The sequence below is a fragment of the Tursiops truncatus genome, chromosome 1, assembly GCF_011762595.2.
Source record: "Tursiops truncatus isolate mTurTru1 chromosome 1, mTurTru1.mat.Y, whole genome shotgun sequence".
Taxonomy (NCBI): Eukaryota; Metazoa; Chordata; class Mammalia; order Artiodactyla; family Delphinidae; genus Tursiops; species Tursiops truncatus.
Genome location: NC_047034.1, coordinates 75950895 through 75968674, shown reverse-complemented (window position 1 = coordinate 75968674; position 17780 = coordinate 75950895). Strand labels below are relative to the sequence as shown.

At 45.2% G+C, this 17780-nt stretch overlaps 1 protein-coding gene across 5 annotated transcripts; it reads left to right on the top strand.

Moving 5' to 3' along the window:
* Nucleotides 1–76: 76 nt before the first annotated feature.
* On the top strand, nt 77–12624 carry C1H1orf54 (chromosome 1 C1orf54 homolog). Of its 5 annotated transcripts, XM_073808181.1 has the most exons (9): nt 696–761; nt 1956–2039; nt 2441–2499; nt 2917–3027; nt 8719–9135; nt 9303–9378; nt 9606–9684; nt 9818–9920; nt 12033–12624. In XM_073808181.1, the coding sequence occupies exons 1-9, from the start codon at nt 716–718 to the stop codon at nt 12558–12560; spliced, it is 1503 nt and encodes a 500-aa protein (XP_073664282.1). In that variant the 5' UTR covers nt 696–715; the 3' UTR covers nt 12561–12624. The 5 variants fall into 5 exon arrangements, with proteins under 5 accessions (XP_033716069.1, XP_019775668.1, XP_073664282.1 ...); XM_033860178.2 differs by lacking the exons at nt 8719–9135; nt 9303–9378; nt 9606–9684; nt 9818–9920; nt 12033–12624 and adding exons at nt 77–254; nt 5136–5234; nt 5909–6374; XM_019920109.3 differs by lacking the exons at nt 8719–9135; nt 9303–9378; nt 9606–9684; nt 9818–9920; nt 12033–12624 and adding exons at nt 86–254; nt 5133–5234; nt 5909–6374.
* Nucleotides 12625–17780: the final 5156 nt, after the last annotated feature.

Here is a 17780-nt window from a genome sequence, read left to right as displayed (position 1 = left end):
ACTTAGCAGAGAGGAAGTAACTAGTCTTGACTGAAAGTTGTTTTTTTTTTGAAATCAGAAGCAATGCAGCAGGTGCTTGGAGAGTCAGACAATGATGTTGATATTGTTCCCATACTTCATAGTCCGAGACACGCAGAGAAGGGAGACTATTTTCAGTCTAGAAAAAATGTTCATCCCTTCCTAAGAATATTTTGACTGTGAAGAAAGAGATTGTGATGAAGCCTCAGAGAGAAGGGCAGCTCTGGATAGTGATAGTAAGTTAGGGACAGTGAGAGGGAGGGTGAGCTTTTTGTGAGGACTGGGAACAAGGAAGGAAAGTAGGTGAGAGGGGAAACTCCTTGGTAGGCTGGGGTTTTTGTTGTTGTTTGGTTTGGGTTTTGGCGGGGGGGTTTTGTGGGTTGGTTTGTTTGTTTTGTTTTTCTGGAAGTGGCAGCAGGAGGCCTGAATGGATCTAGTCTAGAGCCAGAGGGTCTCAATGAACATGTTTCCATCAAAGTTCACTTTGCCTCTCTTGATCTGGGCAGCTGTGGCTGAGGACCGCACTGGTAGTAACTGATGGCCCAGTCAGTAAGCAAGTGGGCGGGGAATTCCCCCCCTGGGAGAAGATTGCTGCAGCTCCTTCCCTGCTTTGGAGGAGGGCAGAAGGCGGGGTAAGTTTGGTGGGAAACGCTGTAATTTCCTTTTTTACTTTCAAGGCACTAGTGCAGAATCCAGAATGGATGTCCTCTTTGTAGCCATCCTTGCTGTGCCACTCATCCTGGGTAAGTACACGTCTCTCTCTGAGCTTTTGAGCCAGGTCTTCTACCATAAATGGGGTGGGAGAAAAGAAAATGAGGAGAGGGCGGGAGGTGCAGTTCAATAAGGAGTGATAACACTTGATCTCAACTGTGTTAGATGTCAGGGGCAGAGGGGAAACCTGGAAATTAGGGCCAGGAAAAGGGGAGGAGAGCATAGTCCTGTCAAAGAAGAGACAGCTGATGGGGATGGAGCCCCAGCCATGGGGAGGTCCTAACAAGAGTGAATTCAGCTCACCATAACCACAGAGTTGAACAAGATGAGAAGGACTAAAGTGAGAGTGGAGAGAGGTGGACTCTTTGAAGGTGGGGCAGTCTGAAACTAGCAAGGGAAGCCAGGGTATCTTCTTTCCCAGCGAGTTGGAGAAAAACTTTGTATTAGTAAAGACACAGAAGGGGTGGCTTTTCGATAGTGAGTACTGTCTGCCTTCAGGGACAAGGTCCCAAAAGTAGCTTGGCTCCTTCCCTCCTTTGTTCCCAGTCTGCCAGGTGCTCTCATTGTTTCCTTTTCCTCCAGACTCTGTGTCATTGCTTGGGGTTAAGAGAGAGCATTCAAGGAGCTTAGGGAAATATTTAGCAGGAGGCCTAGAATTCCTGACCCAGTCAAGTCCAAGCCACATATTTTTAATCCTGGAAAGGAAGAAAAACTAATGCAGATGGATCATTTAGTCCAGCTGACTCATTTTAAGAAAGCAGATGTTAACTGGCTTGTTCAGAGATATTCTACTAGTTAGCATTGAAACTGGAACTAAAGCCCAAGTCCAAGAGGCTGTGTGTGTGTGTTAGTTGTGGGAGACACTGATAAGAGAACATCTCTCACAAATACAGTAAGTCTAGAGCATACTGAGGAGTGGATTTGGAGGTCTTAATTTCTGGTGTCTCTCTGCTTCCTACCTTTTTAAGGCTTAGTTTGGGTTACAGTGTGTGAAGGGACCCGTTTTCTCTTCTGGGAGTTCCCGGATTGAAAGGGCACAGTGTAACAGGTCTCATCAGAGTTATGGAGCCCAGAAGACTGAGAAAGGTTTAGAGGTACAGAGGCAGGGAGATAGTAGAGTGGAGGCAGAAGGAAAGGAAACTGATAGAGCTGAGGTCAACGTCAGGTGTCCTTCTATTGCTAAGGAGTTCCAGATGCCCCCTGACCTCTAGTCCTTGTCCCCCTAGGACAAGAATATGAGGATGAAGAAGGACTGGAAGAGGATGACTATTATCAGGTGGTCTATTATTACACAGTCACCCCCAACTATGGTGAGTATGTATAAGGTTCTGACCCTTCGCAGGATGGAGAGAGGTTTGGGAGATGCTCAGTTCTGACACTTTGACGTTTCCTTTACAATGGTATAACTAGGTCAGAAAGAAATGTGGCTATGAGCAAAGACTATCAAGCTCATGATGTTATGTCTCAAACTAGTGATTTTCAAGCCTTTAGAAATTAGAAATTTTTCAAATTTGTACATGATTTTAGACACCAGATTGAAAATATAAATGCATACACATTCACAAACATTTTAACATCAAAAGTTCGTTAGAATTATACCAGTAAATTTTACAACTTGAGCAAATTGAAGTATTCTGAACAGTTTCTTCCTCTTCTCATTTCCAGATCTAGTGCTACCTTTGTTACTACTAATTTTTTTTCTCCTCCCCAGATGACTTTGGTGCAAACTTCACTGTTGATTACTCTATGTTTGAGTCAGAGAACAGGCTGGTGAGTGATATCTACATGACCCTCTAGGAGGATCAGGATAGGTAACAGTTAAAAAGAAACTGGTCATTGTTGAAATGTAAGTGACAAACAGGAATAAAAATTAGTTAGGTGAAGTGAAACTAGGTAGTGAGCCCAAAACAAATTTGTTAACCAAAGCTGGGGATGAAGCCAGAATGCAGTAGGTTTGCTAAGACACTGAAAGGGAGGAGCAATCCTTGAGTCAAGGGAAATGGTGAATGGGATGGGTACATAATCCATGCAAACATGAAGTAGGGAAGATCCCTGAGTTTAAGTCTTGGGGGATGGGAAGGGGGGAGAAGAGGTGGTGAAGGAGAAAAGAACTCTAAATAGAAAATCTGTGAGGATGTTGGATGGAGGCAGTGATAACTCTGTGTTTCCTAATCCTACTGAGGGCAGAACAAGTGGGATAAGGAGGTAATGGAAGCAGTAGAGACTACCATTAGTCGTGAAACAGACCCTGCAGACCATCAGAAGCCTGTAACAGAGAAACCAGTGACAATGGAACCAGTGAGTGGATTGGGGATAAGGGGGGGGGGGGGGGGGGGAGACAGACAACCCTTACCCTGGATAGATCCCAGAGCTGGTGACGTGCAGCAGAGGGAGGCTTTGGTGGATGGGGGAGCCAAATAACTAGTACTACAATGCAGGTGTTCATCTCAACTTGGCCATCATTTCTTTCACTGAGATTTAATACTAACCCGTATACAGAACACTGGGAAGATTTGGTGCAGTTAAATTTCAGTTGAATAGTATTTAATGTGTAAGTAACCTATGCCTAGAGCTGCTGCTGCTGCTGATGAGGATGAAAAAGAAATCTGTGATGTTGTTATTGTCCTCAAAGTATTCATAAAACTCAAGTTTACACTTATGAAACATTTAAAACAAAATGAAAAGATTTGTAACAATGTTAAATTGCATATACATTTGACAGCATATGACAAACAAGTGCTTTAGGCTGTGGAAGGAGAGAGATAGCACAGGCTGAAGTTGTCTGGAAGACTTTTAGGAGGTAATTATGCTTGAAATACACTTTGAAGAATAGGTGAGCTTTTGGTTGGCAGGAGGTTATGAAAGGATGAAAGCAATTAGGGGGAAGAATAGTTATTCCAAGAGTGAAAGAGCTGCATAGACAAGGGGGATAGAACAAGCAGGGTATGTTTAGTGGATGGAGTATGACTGAAGGAGAGGGTATGTGGGAAATTAAGAAATAACATTTACAATGCTCCAACTATTTGCTTGATAATCTCACATATGGGAAGATAGGGCCAAATTACAGAGTCTGAAGTATCAGGGAAGGTTCAGACTTATAAGCAATAGGGAGCCTAGTAAGTTCTTCAGTGTGGTAAACACACAATGAAAGTGGTATTTTTGAAAAATGATTTATCTGGTTGTATGAAGGATGCAGTGGAGTGGAGAGAGACTCATGAGATTTGCATCATTCCAGAAACAATCCATTAAAGGTCTGGACTAGGGAAGTGGCATTTTGAATGGAGAGGAGAAAAATAAGAAACATTTTGAAGAAAATGCCTTGCTCCAGTGATAATTTCATATGGGCAATAAATGAGGAGAGAGTTAAAATAACTTAAAAGTTTTAAACATGGATATCTGGGAAAACGGTTGACCAAAATGGGAACTGTGGGAGATTAAAATGATTTAGGAGTGAAGTTATAAATTTGGTATTGGCCAAGCTGAATTTATAATGACAGCCCTATGAGGGTGTCGTAAAGGTAGCTGAATTAAGTCAGTGCTACAGTTCTAAGTGCCAAGTCACAGTCACAAAAGTAGAGCTCATTAGAGCCAGTACACACAGAAGACCAAAAGGCCAATGACTGTGCCGGTAGTTAGTAGAAGAGGAATCAACAAAGGAAATGGAGACGAGCTGATTGGAGAGGTAGGCAGATAGCCAAATTTGTTTTTTAAAGTCTAGAAGAGAAAGCTTAATACAATCAATCAAAAGCTACCAAGAGGCCAAGGAGAAGGAGGTAATTGATAATCACAGAGAAAGTAGTTTTAATTGAGTGGATGTAGCAAAAGCTAGATTTTGTGGTGTTAGAGCGGGAATACATTGTGAGGAAGTGGAGGGAGAGGATAGACCAACCATCTGAGAAATCTGGTAATGCAAAAAGAGAAGCAACAGCTAGAAAGGGCAACAGGATCAAAGTGCAGTCTGAATATAGTTGAACACAGATGGGAAGATTTAGTAGAAATGGAAAGCTGATGCTTGACAAGGACAGATAAATATTTTAAAGTGTATAGTAGGCTCTCTTTAGATTGTAAACTCTGTGAGGACAGAACCACTGTCTTAATTATATTTATGTCCCCCCTATGGCACCTAGCACAGTGACTAGTATAGTGTCATGCACATAGCTTAAAAAACAAAACAGAAAACATCTCATTGAATTGAGTCAGGTCTCCCTGGTATGGTCAGGAATGGCTGAAAGGCACAGAGGAAAGGACTTCTTATAGTGATGGGGAGGAGGGCTGGATCTTTCTCTAAGCTCAGAGGAAAGAAGACAGAGATTGGTGTAAAGAGATGGTTATCCTTCCAGAGTGGGAGGTGGGCAGTAGGAAGGGTGACACTAGCCTACTATGAGGGGATGTCTGTATTTTAGCAGAGTCCAGATCTGAACAATGCTGTATCCAGTCTGCAGAGTCCTGGTGCACTCCTCCTGTCCTGGGCCCTCGTTCAGGGGGGGATGTATTTCATGTAGAAGGTGAGAGTGCAGCCATTGGCCTTGGGGGAGTCTGTGAAGCAATTTTACCAGTATCTCTGGCTAGTGTTTCCAGCCTGGTCAATTCTGTCTGAGCTGCTTAAAGAGGGATCACATATAGAAAAATCTTATCTAACTTTAAGGAGGTTTGGGAGATGTTGAGGCAAAGGCCTTTGTCATAAGAGTCATTACTCTTTCTGAACTGGGAGGATTTCAGGACCTCCTAGAGCAGAAGCAGGTGGAATGGAGAAGAAACTTCTCCAGGTTTCCAGTCTGCCTCGAGGAATCAAAGCTGGCCTGGTTTAAGGCTCTTCAGGTGCTAGAGGGCAAAATGGGAGGGGCCCTACAACCTGGCAGAGTCAAGAGGCAGAAGTGGGGGTGGTTCCCTAATGTAGGGGAGAGATGGTGGAAAGGGGGAAGGAAGAGAAACCTGTATTATAGGGAAGGAATTTACGTTGGTAATCTAAATAACTATGGGCATGAAGGGTTTAGCTGAAGGAAGGAGTAAAGAGGGGAGGGGGACACATGTAGTGGATGTCATGGGGAAATCTAGCTCAAAATAAGAAATCTGGGGGGTTTCCATAGAGGTGGGAGGGGCTTCCTGAGTCCCCTGACCCTGTTTTTTTGTTTTTCCCTTTCTTCGTTGTTTTTTTTTTTTTTTGTTTGTTTGTTTTTAGGAGAGGGAACGCTGCTACGACTCATTGGATGGGGATTTGGGAAGAGGAGAGTGGAAGATTAAATAAATAAATGAAGTAATCTGGTTACTCTCTACTCCTTTATGAGGGTCAGTTCTAAAGCTGCAACACTGAAGAGAGCACCAGGATATAGGTGTGTGAAGGGTAGATTAGAAAGGGAGTTAGGTGACAGTAGAGTTAGAGGGAATTATTAGGGCTGTGAAAAAATAAACCCTGAAATTTTGGGAAGAATGGAGAAAAACACCCACAAACAACAGGTTTATTCACAGCCTGTAATTCCCTCTAATTCTACTGTTTTGCTTTATCATATATGGTGTTGAGACAGTATATCTGGAGAAAGAAAGTTGAAGTGGAACCCTTTTTATAAAATAAGCACATTGTTAAACATACGTAAAATATCAAAAACTACTTAGAATAGATTTTTAAAATTCACACCCTCCTCCCCTTATCTCCCCCCTCCAGCCCCTAACTATGTACCTTTTCAGTTAGTAATTAAGGCATTCGAGGACAGACTTTTTTTCTTTTTATAAATTTATTTATTTATTTTTGGCTGCTTTGGGTCTTTGTTGCTGCAGGCTTTCTCTAGTTGCAGCGAGCGGGTGCTATTCTTGGTTGCGGTGCGCGGGCTTCTCATAGCGGTGGCTTCTCTTGTTGTGGTGCACGGGCTCTAGAGTGGGCTTCAGTAGCTGTGGCTTGCGGGCTCTAGAGTGCAGGCTCAATAGTTGTGGCACATGGGCTTAGTTGCTCCGCAGCACGTGGGATCTTCCTCGACCAGGGCTCGAACCTGTGTCCCCTGCATCGGCAGTTGGATTCTTAACCACTGCGTCACCAGGGAAGCCCAGGGACAAACTTTAAAAAGAAAAAAAATTTTTTTTTCCTTTTATCCTTCGACCCTAAAAAGAACTGGGCTGCCCCCTTGCGGCCTCTTCGATGTTATAGCTTCAATCAGCCCACAATCCCTGGGTCCTGTCCCCTTCTCTCCACTGTGCTCTCAATACTGCAAGGGGGAGTTCCCCGGTGGCTTAGTGGTTAGCCCTCCGGGCTTTCGCTGCGGTCACCCGGATTCAATTCCTCGTTGGGGAACTGAGATCCCGCAAGCCTCCTGGCACAGCAAAAGAAAACAAACAAAACAAAACAAAGCACTGCAAGGGCCAGTGAATAGTAAACTCCGGACTTGCCACCCTCCGTCCTTCAAATCTTCTCCAGAGGACAAATGAAGAAACTGAATCTGGACAAGTACATAATCTAGGAGATCAGAGACCTACCCACTCTCCTTTTCTTGTGCTAAGAAACACAGAACTAAGGCGCAGGGCCCGGGGAACCGGGGTAGAAAAGTCAGGAGCAACCCGGCGCGGCTTTGACCTCTGGAGTCGTGGCGGGCTGGCATCTGAGCTGGTAACGTGCGTGGCGGGTTACATAAGGAAAGGGCTGGTGGAGCCGCCCCAGCGGGAGCCGGGGAGAGGACGCGGTGTTCTCGGCAGCAATCCCCACCCTCCTCACCCAGCAGGGCAGGAGGCACCCAACTTGTAGGAGAAGGAGGAGGAGGGGAGGGTGAAACAGAGACCGGGAAGTCACGAGAGCTGGGCCGCCGAGAGGGGGAGAGTATACATAGTGGCACACATCCATTGTCTCACACACGTTGCAGACGCAAGTCGCTGATCGTTTCCACGTGCTGCACTCGTGAGCGGAGGCGCTGAAAGAGGGGGCAGAGGGGTCGGTTCTCAAGGAAGAGCCAAGAGTCCCACATCTCAATGCGCACTCCTTAGGTCACACAACCAGTCTGCACACTCCAGCTGCGCGGCTCCGGCACACCACCATCCTATTTAAAGCCACAGGCTCCGCCCTTTTCCTCCCCTCCCTTCTTTTCCACTCTTTTTCCATCCTCCTCCTTCTCTCATCACCGGGTCCTCCTCGCTAGCCGCATGTAGGGGCGGAGCACGGAATGCTTACCTTCCAACCAATCGTCACCTGACTGCCTCTTTATTGGCCGAGCCCCTGTATGCTGTAGCAAATGGAATGTGAACTTCAGTAACGAGAGTCACGTGCCACCGGCTAGACAACCAATGAGGGTGCGAGGTCTGTGTACGCCGGGGGAAGGCACGTGCGGAGCTGCACGTGTCTGGGAGGGGGAAGGGGCGGGACCCAGTGGGAGGGAGGCGGAGGTGGGTAGCCCTGACCCGACAGTCGGAGTAGGAGCTGGAGACAGCCTGGGCTGAGCCGAGCGACACAGGTGAGGAGACTCAGGTCAGGGAGCGATCCGCGCAGCAGGATCAGACCCGGTGGGAGTGGGCTTAGGGACTCAACGCGGATATTGGTATTGAGAGGGATCGCATCACGTGGCAGGCGCGACTGGAGATGGTCCGGCGCAGGGATCCTGATCAGAAAGATTGGCAAGAGGAGGGAGGTTGCTGCCGGGTCCCTAGGTGGGTTCGGGTGCCGCAGATTTCCAGCTTGCCGGTGGCGTGATCTCAGGTAGAGAGGCTCACTACGGGGTCAGGATGAGACCAGAAGAGGCGAACCGGGGAAAGGTGTCAAATCATTATATTTACTCTGAACTAAGGGAAAAGAGTCTGTGTCAGGCTAAGAGCTGCTCTGCGGAGGCCAGAGAGGCAATCCAGGTTCTTAATGGAGGAGGGGAGGTGGGGAAGATGACTTTTTAAATTGTCCCTGAGACAGGTAATATTGGGGAGGGAGGGAGGAGATATTATGATCGCAGACAGTACACCCTAGTCTCCCAGTCCATTTCCTAATACTCAGATTCTGGTTTCAAACTCCCTCTCTTTGCTCTTCAGTTGCAGGTCCCGATGTTTGGGTACTCCGGGAGCTGCTCTCCAGCCCCTGCTTCTGAACCCATGGATTCTCCATCTAGCGTTTCTTCCTACTCTCTTTATTCCTCTTTTTCCACCTCCCCAGTGAACAGTGACTCTGGCTTCCCCTCCGATAGTGAGAGGGACGACAAGTGGGCCCATGGCCCCAGGCCAGACACTGTTGGTCAGAGGGGAGGTTCTCGGCCCAGCCCTGGTCCTATCCGCTGCAGGCAACGACCCAAGGTTTCCAGTAAGCAACCTACAGCATCTCACTCGGAACAGCGGGGCTTGGCTTCTTCTATGTCAGGATCTGGGGTCAAAAGATCAAGAGGTGGTGAATTGGAGACCAGTCTAAACATCCAGGGTTGTACCACAGAAGGAGACCTGCTCTTTGCTCAGAAGGTAAGAGAAAGCTGGGGAAAGGAGATACGACCAAGTGGCTTAGCACCCAGTTGGTTGGTAAGGACCCCATGAGGATAGTATTGGCTCTCAGATTGGGAGATGGAAGAATAAGTACTGGTGTGGGCAGTTCTTGGTCTTCTCATACCCTTTGTCCTGTTTTTCTACAGTGTAAAGAGCTCCGAGGATTCATACCCCCTCTCACAGACCTACTGAATGGACTGAAGATGGGTCGATTTGAGAGAGGTGGTTATCTGATTACTTGTATTCATTTGAGCTACATTCATCTCTCTGTCTCTCAAAATATGTTTTGAATGTGTATTTCTCTTAAGTCTTTGTTTGGGGCCTGGATGATTAGCTTTTTCTCCTGTGACAATTTCTTTAGGTGAATCCATTTTAACCCCTTCTGTCTTTCCTTTACCTGATTAAATTCTTGAATCTCAATCCTTGATCTTTCTCTTTCCTGACCCCAGGATTGAGCAGTTTCCAGCAGAGCGTGGCAATGGACAGGATCCAGCGTATAGTAGGTGTTTTGCAGAAGCCACAGATGGGGTAAGTCCCCTTGATTCTTTCCTCAGTACTTCATAAAAGAGCTCTTTCCTCAGTACTTCATAAAAAAGGACCTATCTCCAGTCCTGTCCTGTTGCTTTTTTCACACCTAATGGCTTTTTTTTTCTCCTCACAGAGAGCGTTATCTCGGAACCCTGCTACAGGTAGAAGGAATGTTAAAGACTTGGTTTCCTCATATAGCTGCCCAGAAGTCATCATTGCATAGTCAGCTGACCAAGGTGAGAACTTATAAACCTGAGGAAAAGGTGGGGAAATAACCAAAGAAATGAAGTGTACATGCAGAAATGGGCTCCCTCTTGCATTTTCTTTTGGATCTTTTCAACAAGTTTTCTTTTCAGGGAAGGGAATGCCTAAACTTCCTTCATTGTCTTGATTCCTAGGTGTTTGGGGGTTCTATTTTGTTTGGATCATCTCAAGGAACTCCATGGAATTTAGCCCTGTTCCTCATGTTGTAGCTTATCTGCTTTCTGCATAGATACAGAATGCTTTTTACCTGGCCAAATGAATCATGCAGGAAGATTCCTCAGCTTCTCTCTGCAAATCTTTTCTCTTCTGCTGCCCCTAAACCCCTTTCCCTCTCCCTCTTTTTACTCCTTCCCAAGTACCCTTGTATCCTTCTGGAAGCATGGGTTTTGAGGACTGGTCACAAGAAGTACATCACTGGGAGGGGTGAAGGCACCCATGGGGCACCCATAAGGAGAGTGTTGCAAAGATTCTTTTATTTTTTTATTTATTTTTGGCTGCGTTGGGTCTTCGTTGCTGCACGCGGGCTTTCTCTAGTTGCAGTGAGCGGATGCCAGTCTTCGTTGTGGTGCGCGGGCTTCTCATTGCAGTGGCTTCTCTTGTTGTGGAGCACGGGCTCTAGGCGCACAGGCTTCAGTTGTTGTGGTACGCGGACTCAGTAGTTGTGGTGCACGGGCTTAGTTGCTCCGCTGCATGTGGGATCTTCCCGGCCCCATGTCCCCTGCCTTGGAAGGTGTAATCTTAACCACTGCACCACCAGGGAAGTCCCTGAAAAGATTCTTAGATCTAGTGTGGAATGACCTATTTTCTGTGCCTTCAAATAATAGAGTATGTAGGGGGCACTCAAATGATAGGGAGAGGAATGTTTCCTGTAGCTAATGGACAGTCCTTGTTTTCAACTGCTGTGGGAATAATTGAGTTGTAAATAAGCAGGAGGGGACTTCCCTGGTGGCACAGTGGTTAAGAATCTGCCTGCTAACCCAGGGGACACGGGTTCGAGCTGTGGTCTGGGAAGATCCCACATGCCACGGAGCAACTAAGCCCGTGCGCCACAGCTACTGAGCCTGCGCTCTAGAGCCCACGAGCCACAACTACTGAGCCCACGTGCCACAACTACTGAAGCCCACGTGCCTGGAGCCTGTGCTCCTCAACAAGAGAAGCCACCGCAATGAGAAGCCCACGCACCACAACGAAGAGTAGCCCCCGCTCGCCACAACTAGAGAAAGCCCACGCAGCAACGAAAACCCAACGCAGCCAAAAATAAACAAATAAATAAATTAAAAAAACAAAAAAAGCAGGAGGGGGACTTCCCTGGTGGTGCAGTGGTTAAGAATCTGCCTGCCAATGCAGGGGCACAGGTTCAAGCCCTGGTCCAGGAAGATCCCACATGCCGCTGAGCCGCTGAGCCACTAAGCCCGTGTGCCACAACTACTTACTGAGCCTAAGTGCCACAACTACTGAAGCCCGCACGCCTAGAGCCCGTGCTCCGCAACAAGAGAAGCCACCGCAATGAGTAGCCTGTGCACCACAACAAAGAGAAGCCCCCGCTCGCCGCAACTAGAGAAAGCCCATGCATGCGCAGCAACGAAGACCCAAGGCAGCCAAAAAAATAAATAAAATAAATTTATTTTAAAAATTAAAAAATAAATACATAAACATAAGCAGGAGGATCTTGCCTGCATATTAATCTACACTTCTTAAGGAACTCAACATAGGAAATTAGAACTTAAAATACAGAAATTGGGAAATGATGATTCCAGTTAAAAATAGACTTTTTAGAAAGAAGTTCTAAAATAAATTAGTTTATAAATAGTGAGAATCTATGGGACTGTTTGTTTTATTTTGTATACGTGTGAATAGCCAGCGCCTATATAGTGTGTGGTACAAGAATTTGTTAAGTAAATGAAAGTACAGTTTGGTTACTAAAACTTTTACTTAATCATGGCCTGACAGGAAATTATCTATTGCATAAAACAAGGTATGTTAGCATTACAGAGTTCCCAAGGAAAGCAAATGTTTAAGCAACCAGGTGGAGTTAATCTGAAAGCTTTCTCATATAATTTTTTCTCTTTTCTCCCTGTCCCTAGCATTCTCTAGGCCACCACAGTTATCCAGCTGCTTCCTCTCCTGCACTTTCTGTGGAAAAGATGGACCAGACACAGCTAGGACAGCTAATATTGAAACCAAAGCAGCCGTGGCACCTCACTGAATGGCCAGCTATGAACCTCACTTGGATCCACACTACTCCAATTTGCAATCCCCCTCTCAGTTCCCCAGGTACCATCTCCTTTAGCCATGGTCCTTTAGGCACTGGAACCAGCATCGGTGTCATCCTTTTCCTCCAGCATGGAGTACAGCCCTTCACCCACTCAGCCCCAACCTCTCCAGTTCCATCTACTACTACAGCATCTCCTGTCATCCCTGGTGATCCTAAGAAACTATCTGGAGAGGGGCCTTGTTGCCACAATTTGCCAGTAACTCTGCCATCAGACTGGAGCTGTACCCCATCCCCTCCTGGTCTACCCACCATGACCAGAGAGATGACCATGGGAGACCTACAACAGATGAGAAGCCACCCTTCTGTTGCTCCTGATGTCCATCCTCTCAATCCCTAATGCAGGACTTGAGACTGTAGTTTCTAATTTGTGTAAATATATGTCTCTCTATATACTTTTTAAACTGTTAATGTGTGAATTTGTGTTGAGGGAAGAGAAATCCTTTCTGATTAAATAAATTTTATACCTAAACAGTTTGTTGACAGGGGGAAATTGAAACCTTCTGCCTCGAATACCAATATTTATCCTCTGAGCTGCAGGAAAGAAAGGGGATGGGAATGTTTGTGAACCCGAGCTCCACCAAATTAGAAGTCTGGATGGGACAATATACGTCCTGTGGGAGAGGAAAAGGGACTCTCTGCTGCAATCTTCCTAGGGAACACCCTTGGGACAGTTACAGGGTTCAGAGTTGGGTTGTTTTTTCATTCAGGCCCAGAGACTAGTATCTTTCTGTTCGTGTCTCTCACTCTTGTAACCTTCCAGCTGGCCCAGACTAGCAGGTTCTACTGCTCTGGGGTAGCTCTTTGCTTTATTGGGAGCTGTTGATGCTTGTGGCTAAATGCATATGTAATCTACTGCTGCCAGAGGAGGGACACAAAAGCCCAGAACAGCCACTGTGGTTGCCAGTTTTGAAGAGGAAGCGGTGCCCCAGAACTGTCAGAATGGGAGGTCCCCTCAGATGCTGGGCCTCCTTCTTCAAAAACCTGCAGCTGCTAAATGTATGCTACCCAGTGTCATCAAAGGGCAAAACTGAAGTCTGTGAATTTACCTACGTCTACCCTTCTCCATGCATTACTGTTTCTGATTTGTCACAGTTTCCATCAAAACCATGTCCTCTCCCAGCCTTGGCAATGTTTCAGACTACTTAGTCATTTTAGTTATTGCACATCGGCTACTTAGCATATTTCTCATAGCTGGTTATACATCTTTCACCTGTTTCCCAAGTCCTCTGTTCTCAGTGAATTATTGTCTCATTTTATTTCAGACAACATGCCCTCCCCTTAGGGCAAACTTCTCCAGTTGTGCTTTTGATTACCTTGCACCTCTGGAACTTTTGCTGAGTCACTTACGCCCTCTTTACCTTGTAACTTCCATTTGTTATTGAATTATTTATTCTTTCTTTCTCCTACAAGTAATAATTATTCCTTGTGCAAGTATGATTAGGTACCCCTTCTTGAAAATATCTCTCGAGAGACTTCCCTGGTGGCACAGTGGTTAAGAATCCCCCTGCCAATACAGGGGATGTGGGTTCGATCCCTGGTCCAGGAAGATCCCATATGCCATGGAGCAACTAAACCCATGCGCCACAACTACTGAGCCTGTGCTCTAGAGTCCGTAAGCCACAACTACTGAAGCCCATACTCCTAGAGCCCGTGCTCTGCAATAAGAAAAGCCACCGCAATGAGAAGCCTGCGCACCAAAACGAAGAGTAGCCCCCACTCGCCACAACTAGAGAAAGCCTGCGTGCAGCAATGAAGACCCAACGTAGCCAAAAATAAGTAAGTAAATAAATAAATTTTAAAATAATTTAAAAAAAAAGAAAATATCTCTTGAGCCCAACTGCCCTCTTTCTCATCTTTTCTCTATAATTCTTGACAGAGTAGGGACTTCCCTGGCAGTCAGTGGTTATGACTGTGTGCTTCCACTGTAGTGGGCATGGGTTTGATACCTGGTCGGGGAACTAAGATCCCCCATGCCGTGCAGTGCAGCCAAAAAATTAAAAAACAAAAATGAACAAACAACCCCCCCCCAAAAAAGAAGAGTAGTCTAATCATACTCTTTCTGACTCCTTTCCACCACTCAGTCCTTAAATTCTTGCAGCCTAGCGTCCACTGCTATCACTCTACTGCACCTTCTTAAGTCACTAAGAAGATCTTACAGAATTAGAGTATTATAATGTAGCTTCCATCCAGTCAATAGCTTGATCCAGGGGCTTTTACAAAGCCTAGGTACTCCATGCTCTCAGTATCATTTGACACTCTTGGTAATGCCTACTGAAACTCTCCTCCCTTGGATCCCATGTCAGCACGCTATCCTAATTCTCCTCTTACCTATCTGGCAGCAACTTCTATATCTCTTAATAGCCTCACTTCTGCCCACTCCAGAGTATGCATGTTCCCTTAGGCTCAGCCCTTGGCTCTTTTCTCTAACTACATTCCTTCACTTCAAGGTTTCATCTCCTTTCATGGTTCTAATTATTGCCTCAACTTAGAAGACTTCTGAAGCTTCATCTTCAGTCCCAATCTTTCCTGAGATGACATACTGAATGTCTACATTTCTGCTGGACAGTTCCATTTACATATTACTAACACTTAAAACATTGAAAATTTCAGCATTTTAGAGCCAAGAGGGTACCATCTGTATCTAATTCAACCCCTTCATTTTATAGATGAGAAAACTTAGGTAGCTTGTGTAAGACAACACAATGTGTCATACGGAACTCATTTTCCAGTCTGGTACCTTTTCTAGTGCTCACCAATCAAACTATTATCCTTCTTTTAGAGATGTCCCGTTCTGCCTTTTTACAACCTCTTTTTCTTCTGTTAATGATGGTACCATCATTTTTCTTTTAATTCTTTAAAATATTTATTTATTACTTATTTATTGAGGCCGCGTCAGGTCTTAGTTGTGGCACACGGGATCTTCATTGCCGCGTGCAGGCTCTTTAGCTGTGGCATGTGGACTCTTAATTGCGGCATGCGAACTCTCAGTTGTGGCATGCGGGATCTAGTTCCCCAACCAGGAATTGAATCTGGGCCCCCTGCATTGGGAGCACAGAGTCTTACCCACTGGACCACCAGTGAAGCCCCGGTACCATCATTTTTCTATATAACTAGGCTTAAAACGTGGTGTATTTAATCACCAAATCCCTTTTATTCTGTATTTGGAATGTCTCTTGAAATCTATTTCTTCCTATCCATTCCATTGCCACCTCTCTGGTCTAAACCTTAACTATAGCAATAGCCTCTCTTACCTCTAAACCCTTCTCACTGATAACAAGATTAGTCTTCCTGGAACAATGCTTTGCATGTCATTACCTATTCAATGGCTCCCTGGTATTTTGAGAAGAAAGTCTAGAGCCTTTAGTCAAGGTCTCTGTTTCTCCCTCTGCTCCCCTGTATGATCCCTCTGTTCCAGGTTTTTGTTGTTTTTGTTGTTTGCCCTGAACACTGTAAGCCTTTTTGCCTCTAAACTCCTGTTCATGCCATTCACCTTGCCCAGCCTTTCCTGCTTCTGTTAACTAAGCCCTACACTTCTTTCCATGACTAACTCAAGTCCTTCTCCCAATTATTCGCTCCATTAAAGATATATATGCTTAGTCTTTGGCCCTTTACTCCTTCAAATGAAGTCAGGTACATAAACTGCTTAGTACAAGGTTTGGTATATTGTAGGTTCTCAAAAATGCTACTTTTCCTCTTCTTATCTTTCAAAGTATTTTTATATTTTATCCCATTTGATTCCCATGACAAATTTTGTGTGATTGACAGCAGATATTAGTTCCATTTTACAAATGAGGAAATAGACTGAGCGTTTAAGTCAGGGCTTAGCAAGAGCCAGATAGATATATGCTTTGTGGGCCATACATCTCTGCTGCAACTACCCAACTCTGCCATTGTAGCCCAAAGCAACTATACCTAATATATAAACAAACAGCACAGCTGTGTTCCAATAAAGTTTTATTTACAAAAGCAAGAGTGGAGCTGGGTTTGATCGGTAGGCAGTACTTTGTAGACTACTGGTTTAAGTGACTTGTTCAAGGTCATATGCCTCAGTATCAGAATTTGCGTAGAATCCAGATCTCCTGACTTCCAATCCTTGCTTTACACTATATTATGTTGCCTATGTAATTTATTTTGCATTCAATATATGCTACCTTGTTTTACTATTTATTTTTTATGGCTACTTACTGTCTTTTGGTAGTCCAAGAGTCAGTGGCATGACACAAAGTAGGCATTCAATAAAAGTTTGTTGATAAGCATAATCATGTTCCAGTCTGGCTCTATTTTGGTACTTTGAACCTGGCTTACTCTAAAGCAGGCTTCAGGGTTTTTTTTATTTTTAGATTTTTTAAAAAAATAAATTTATTTATTTATTTTTATTTATTTATTGGGTCTTAGTTGCTGTGTGCAGGCTTTCTCTAGTTGCGGGGGCTACTCCTCCTTGCGGTGTGCAGGCTTCTCATTGTGGTGGCTTCTCTTGTTGCAGAGCTTGGGCCCTAGCCCCAGTGGTTGTGGCTCGCACGCTCTAGAGTGCAGGCTCAGTAGTGGTGCACAGGCTTAGTTGCTCCGCGGTGTGTGGGATCTTCCCAGATCAAGGCTCGAACCCGTGTCCCCTGCATTGGCAGGTGGATTCTCAACCACTGCACCACCAGGGAAGTCCAAGGCTTCAGTTTTTGTGTGAGGTCTATTAGCATAATTGATGACGATACATCTGTGTGTGTGTATGTGCCTCTGTGTTTTAGGGGAGGTAACCAAAGAACCTTATTACACAAGTACCTGGTTAGGACCTACTTTCTTCTGCACCTTTCCCTACTGTATTCCAGTAGATCTGAACATATGTGAATAACCATAAAATGATATATATGTAGAAGTAACATACGAATAAAATAAAAGGAAAGCTGTTTCCACAATGAGGAAGAAATAAAAAAGGAGTTATTTATACTGTCACTAGGAGACAAATGAGATAGAAGCTGACATAAAAGAGTCTTTGATTCTAAATCCTGCAGGTGTTTCCCAATTCTTGTTTTTTTTTAATTTATATTTTTGTCTGCGTTGGATCTTCGCTGCTGCTCACAGGCTTTCGCTAGTTGAGGCGAGTGGGGACTACTCTTTGATGTGGTGCACGGGCTTCTCATAGTGGTGGCTTCTCTTGTTGCAGAGCACCGGCTCTAGGCGCGGGCTTCGTTGCTCCGCGGCATGTGGGATCTTCCCAGACTCGTTGCTCCGCGGCATGTGGGATCTTCCCAGACCAGGGCTCAAACCCGTGTACCCTGCATTAGCAGGCGGATTCTTAACCACTGCGCCACCAGGGAAGCCCTGTATTGATTCTGTCTTCAGTGATTTCACTGTATTTAGTGAAATGTCTGAGAAGGTGATGTTATAGGAATCTGATAGTATGTCCATTTCATTTTTTTTTTTCCTTAGTTTTCAGGCAGATGAGGGGGTAAAACTCTTTTCCATCCGGAGAGCAGATCTCAAGGAATCTGTCCTTGGCGAAAACAGGAAGCATGCTCAGGAAGCTTCGCCTATTCTTATTTTCCTTCCAGAAAAAGAAATGGAT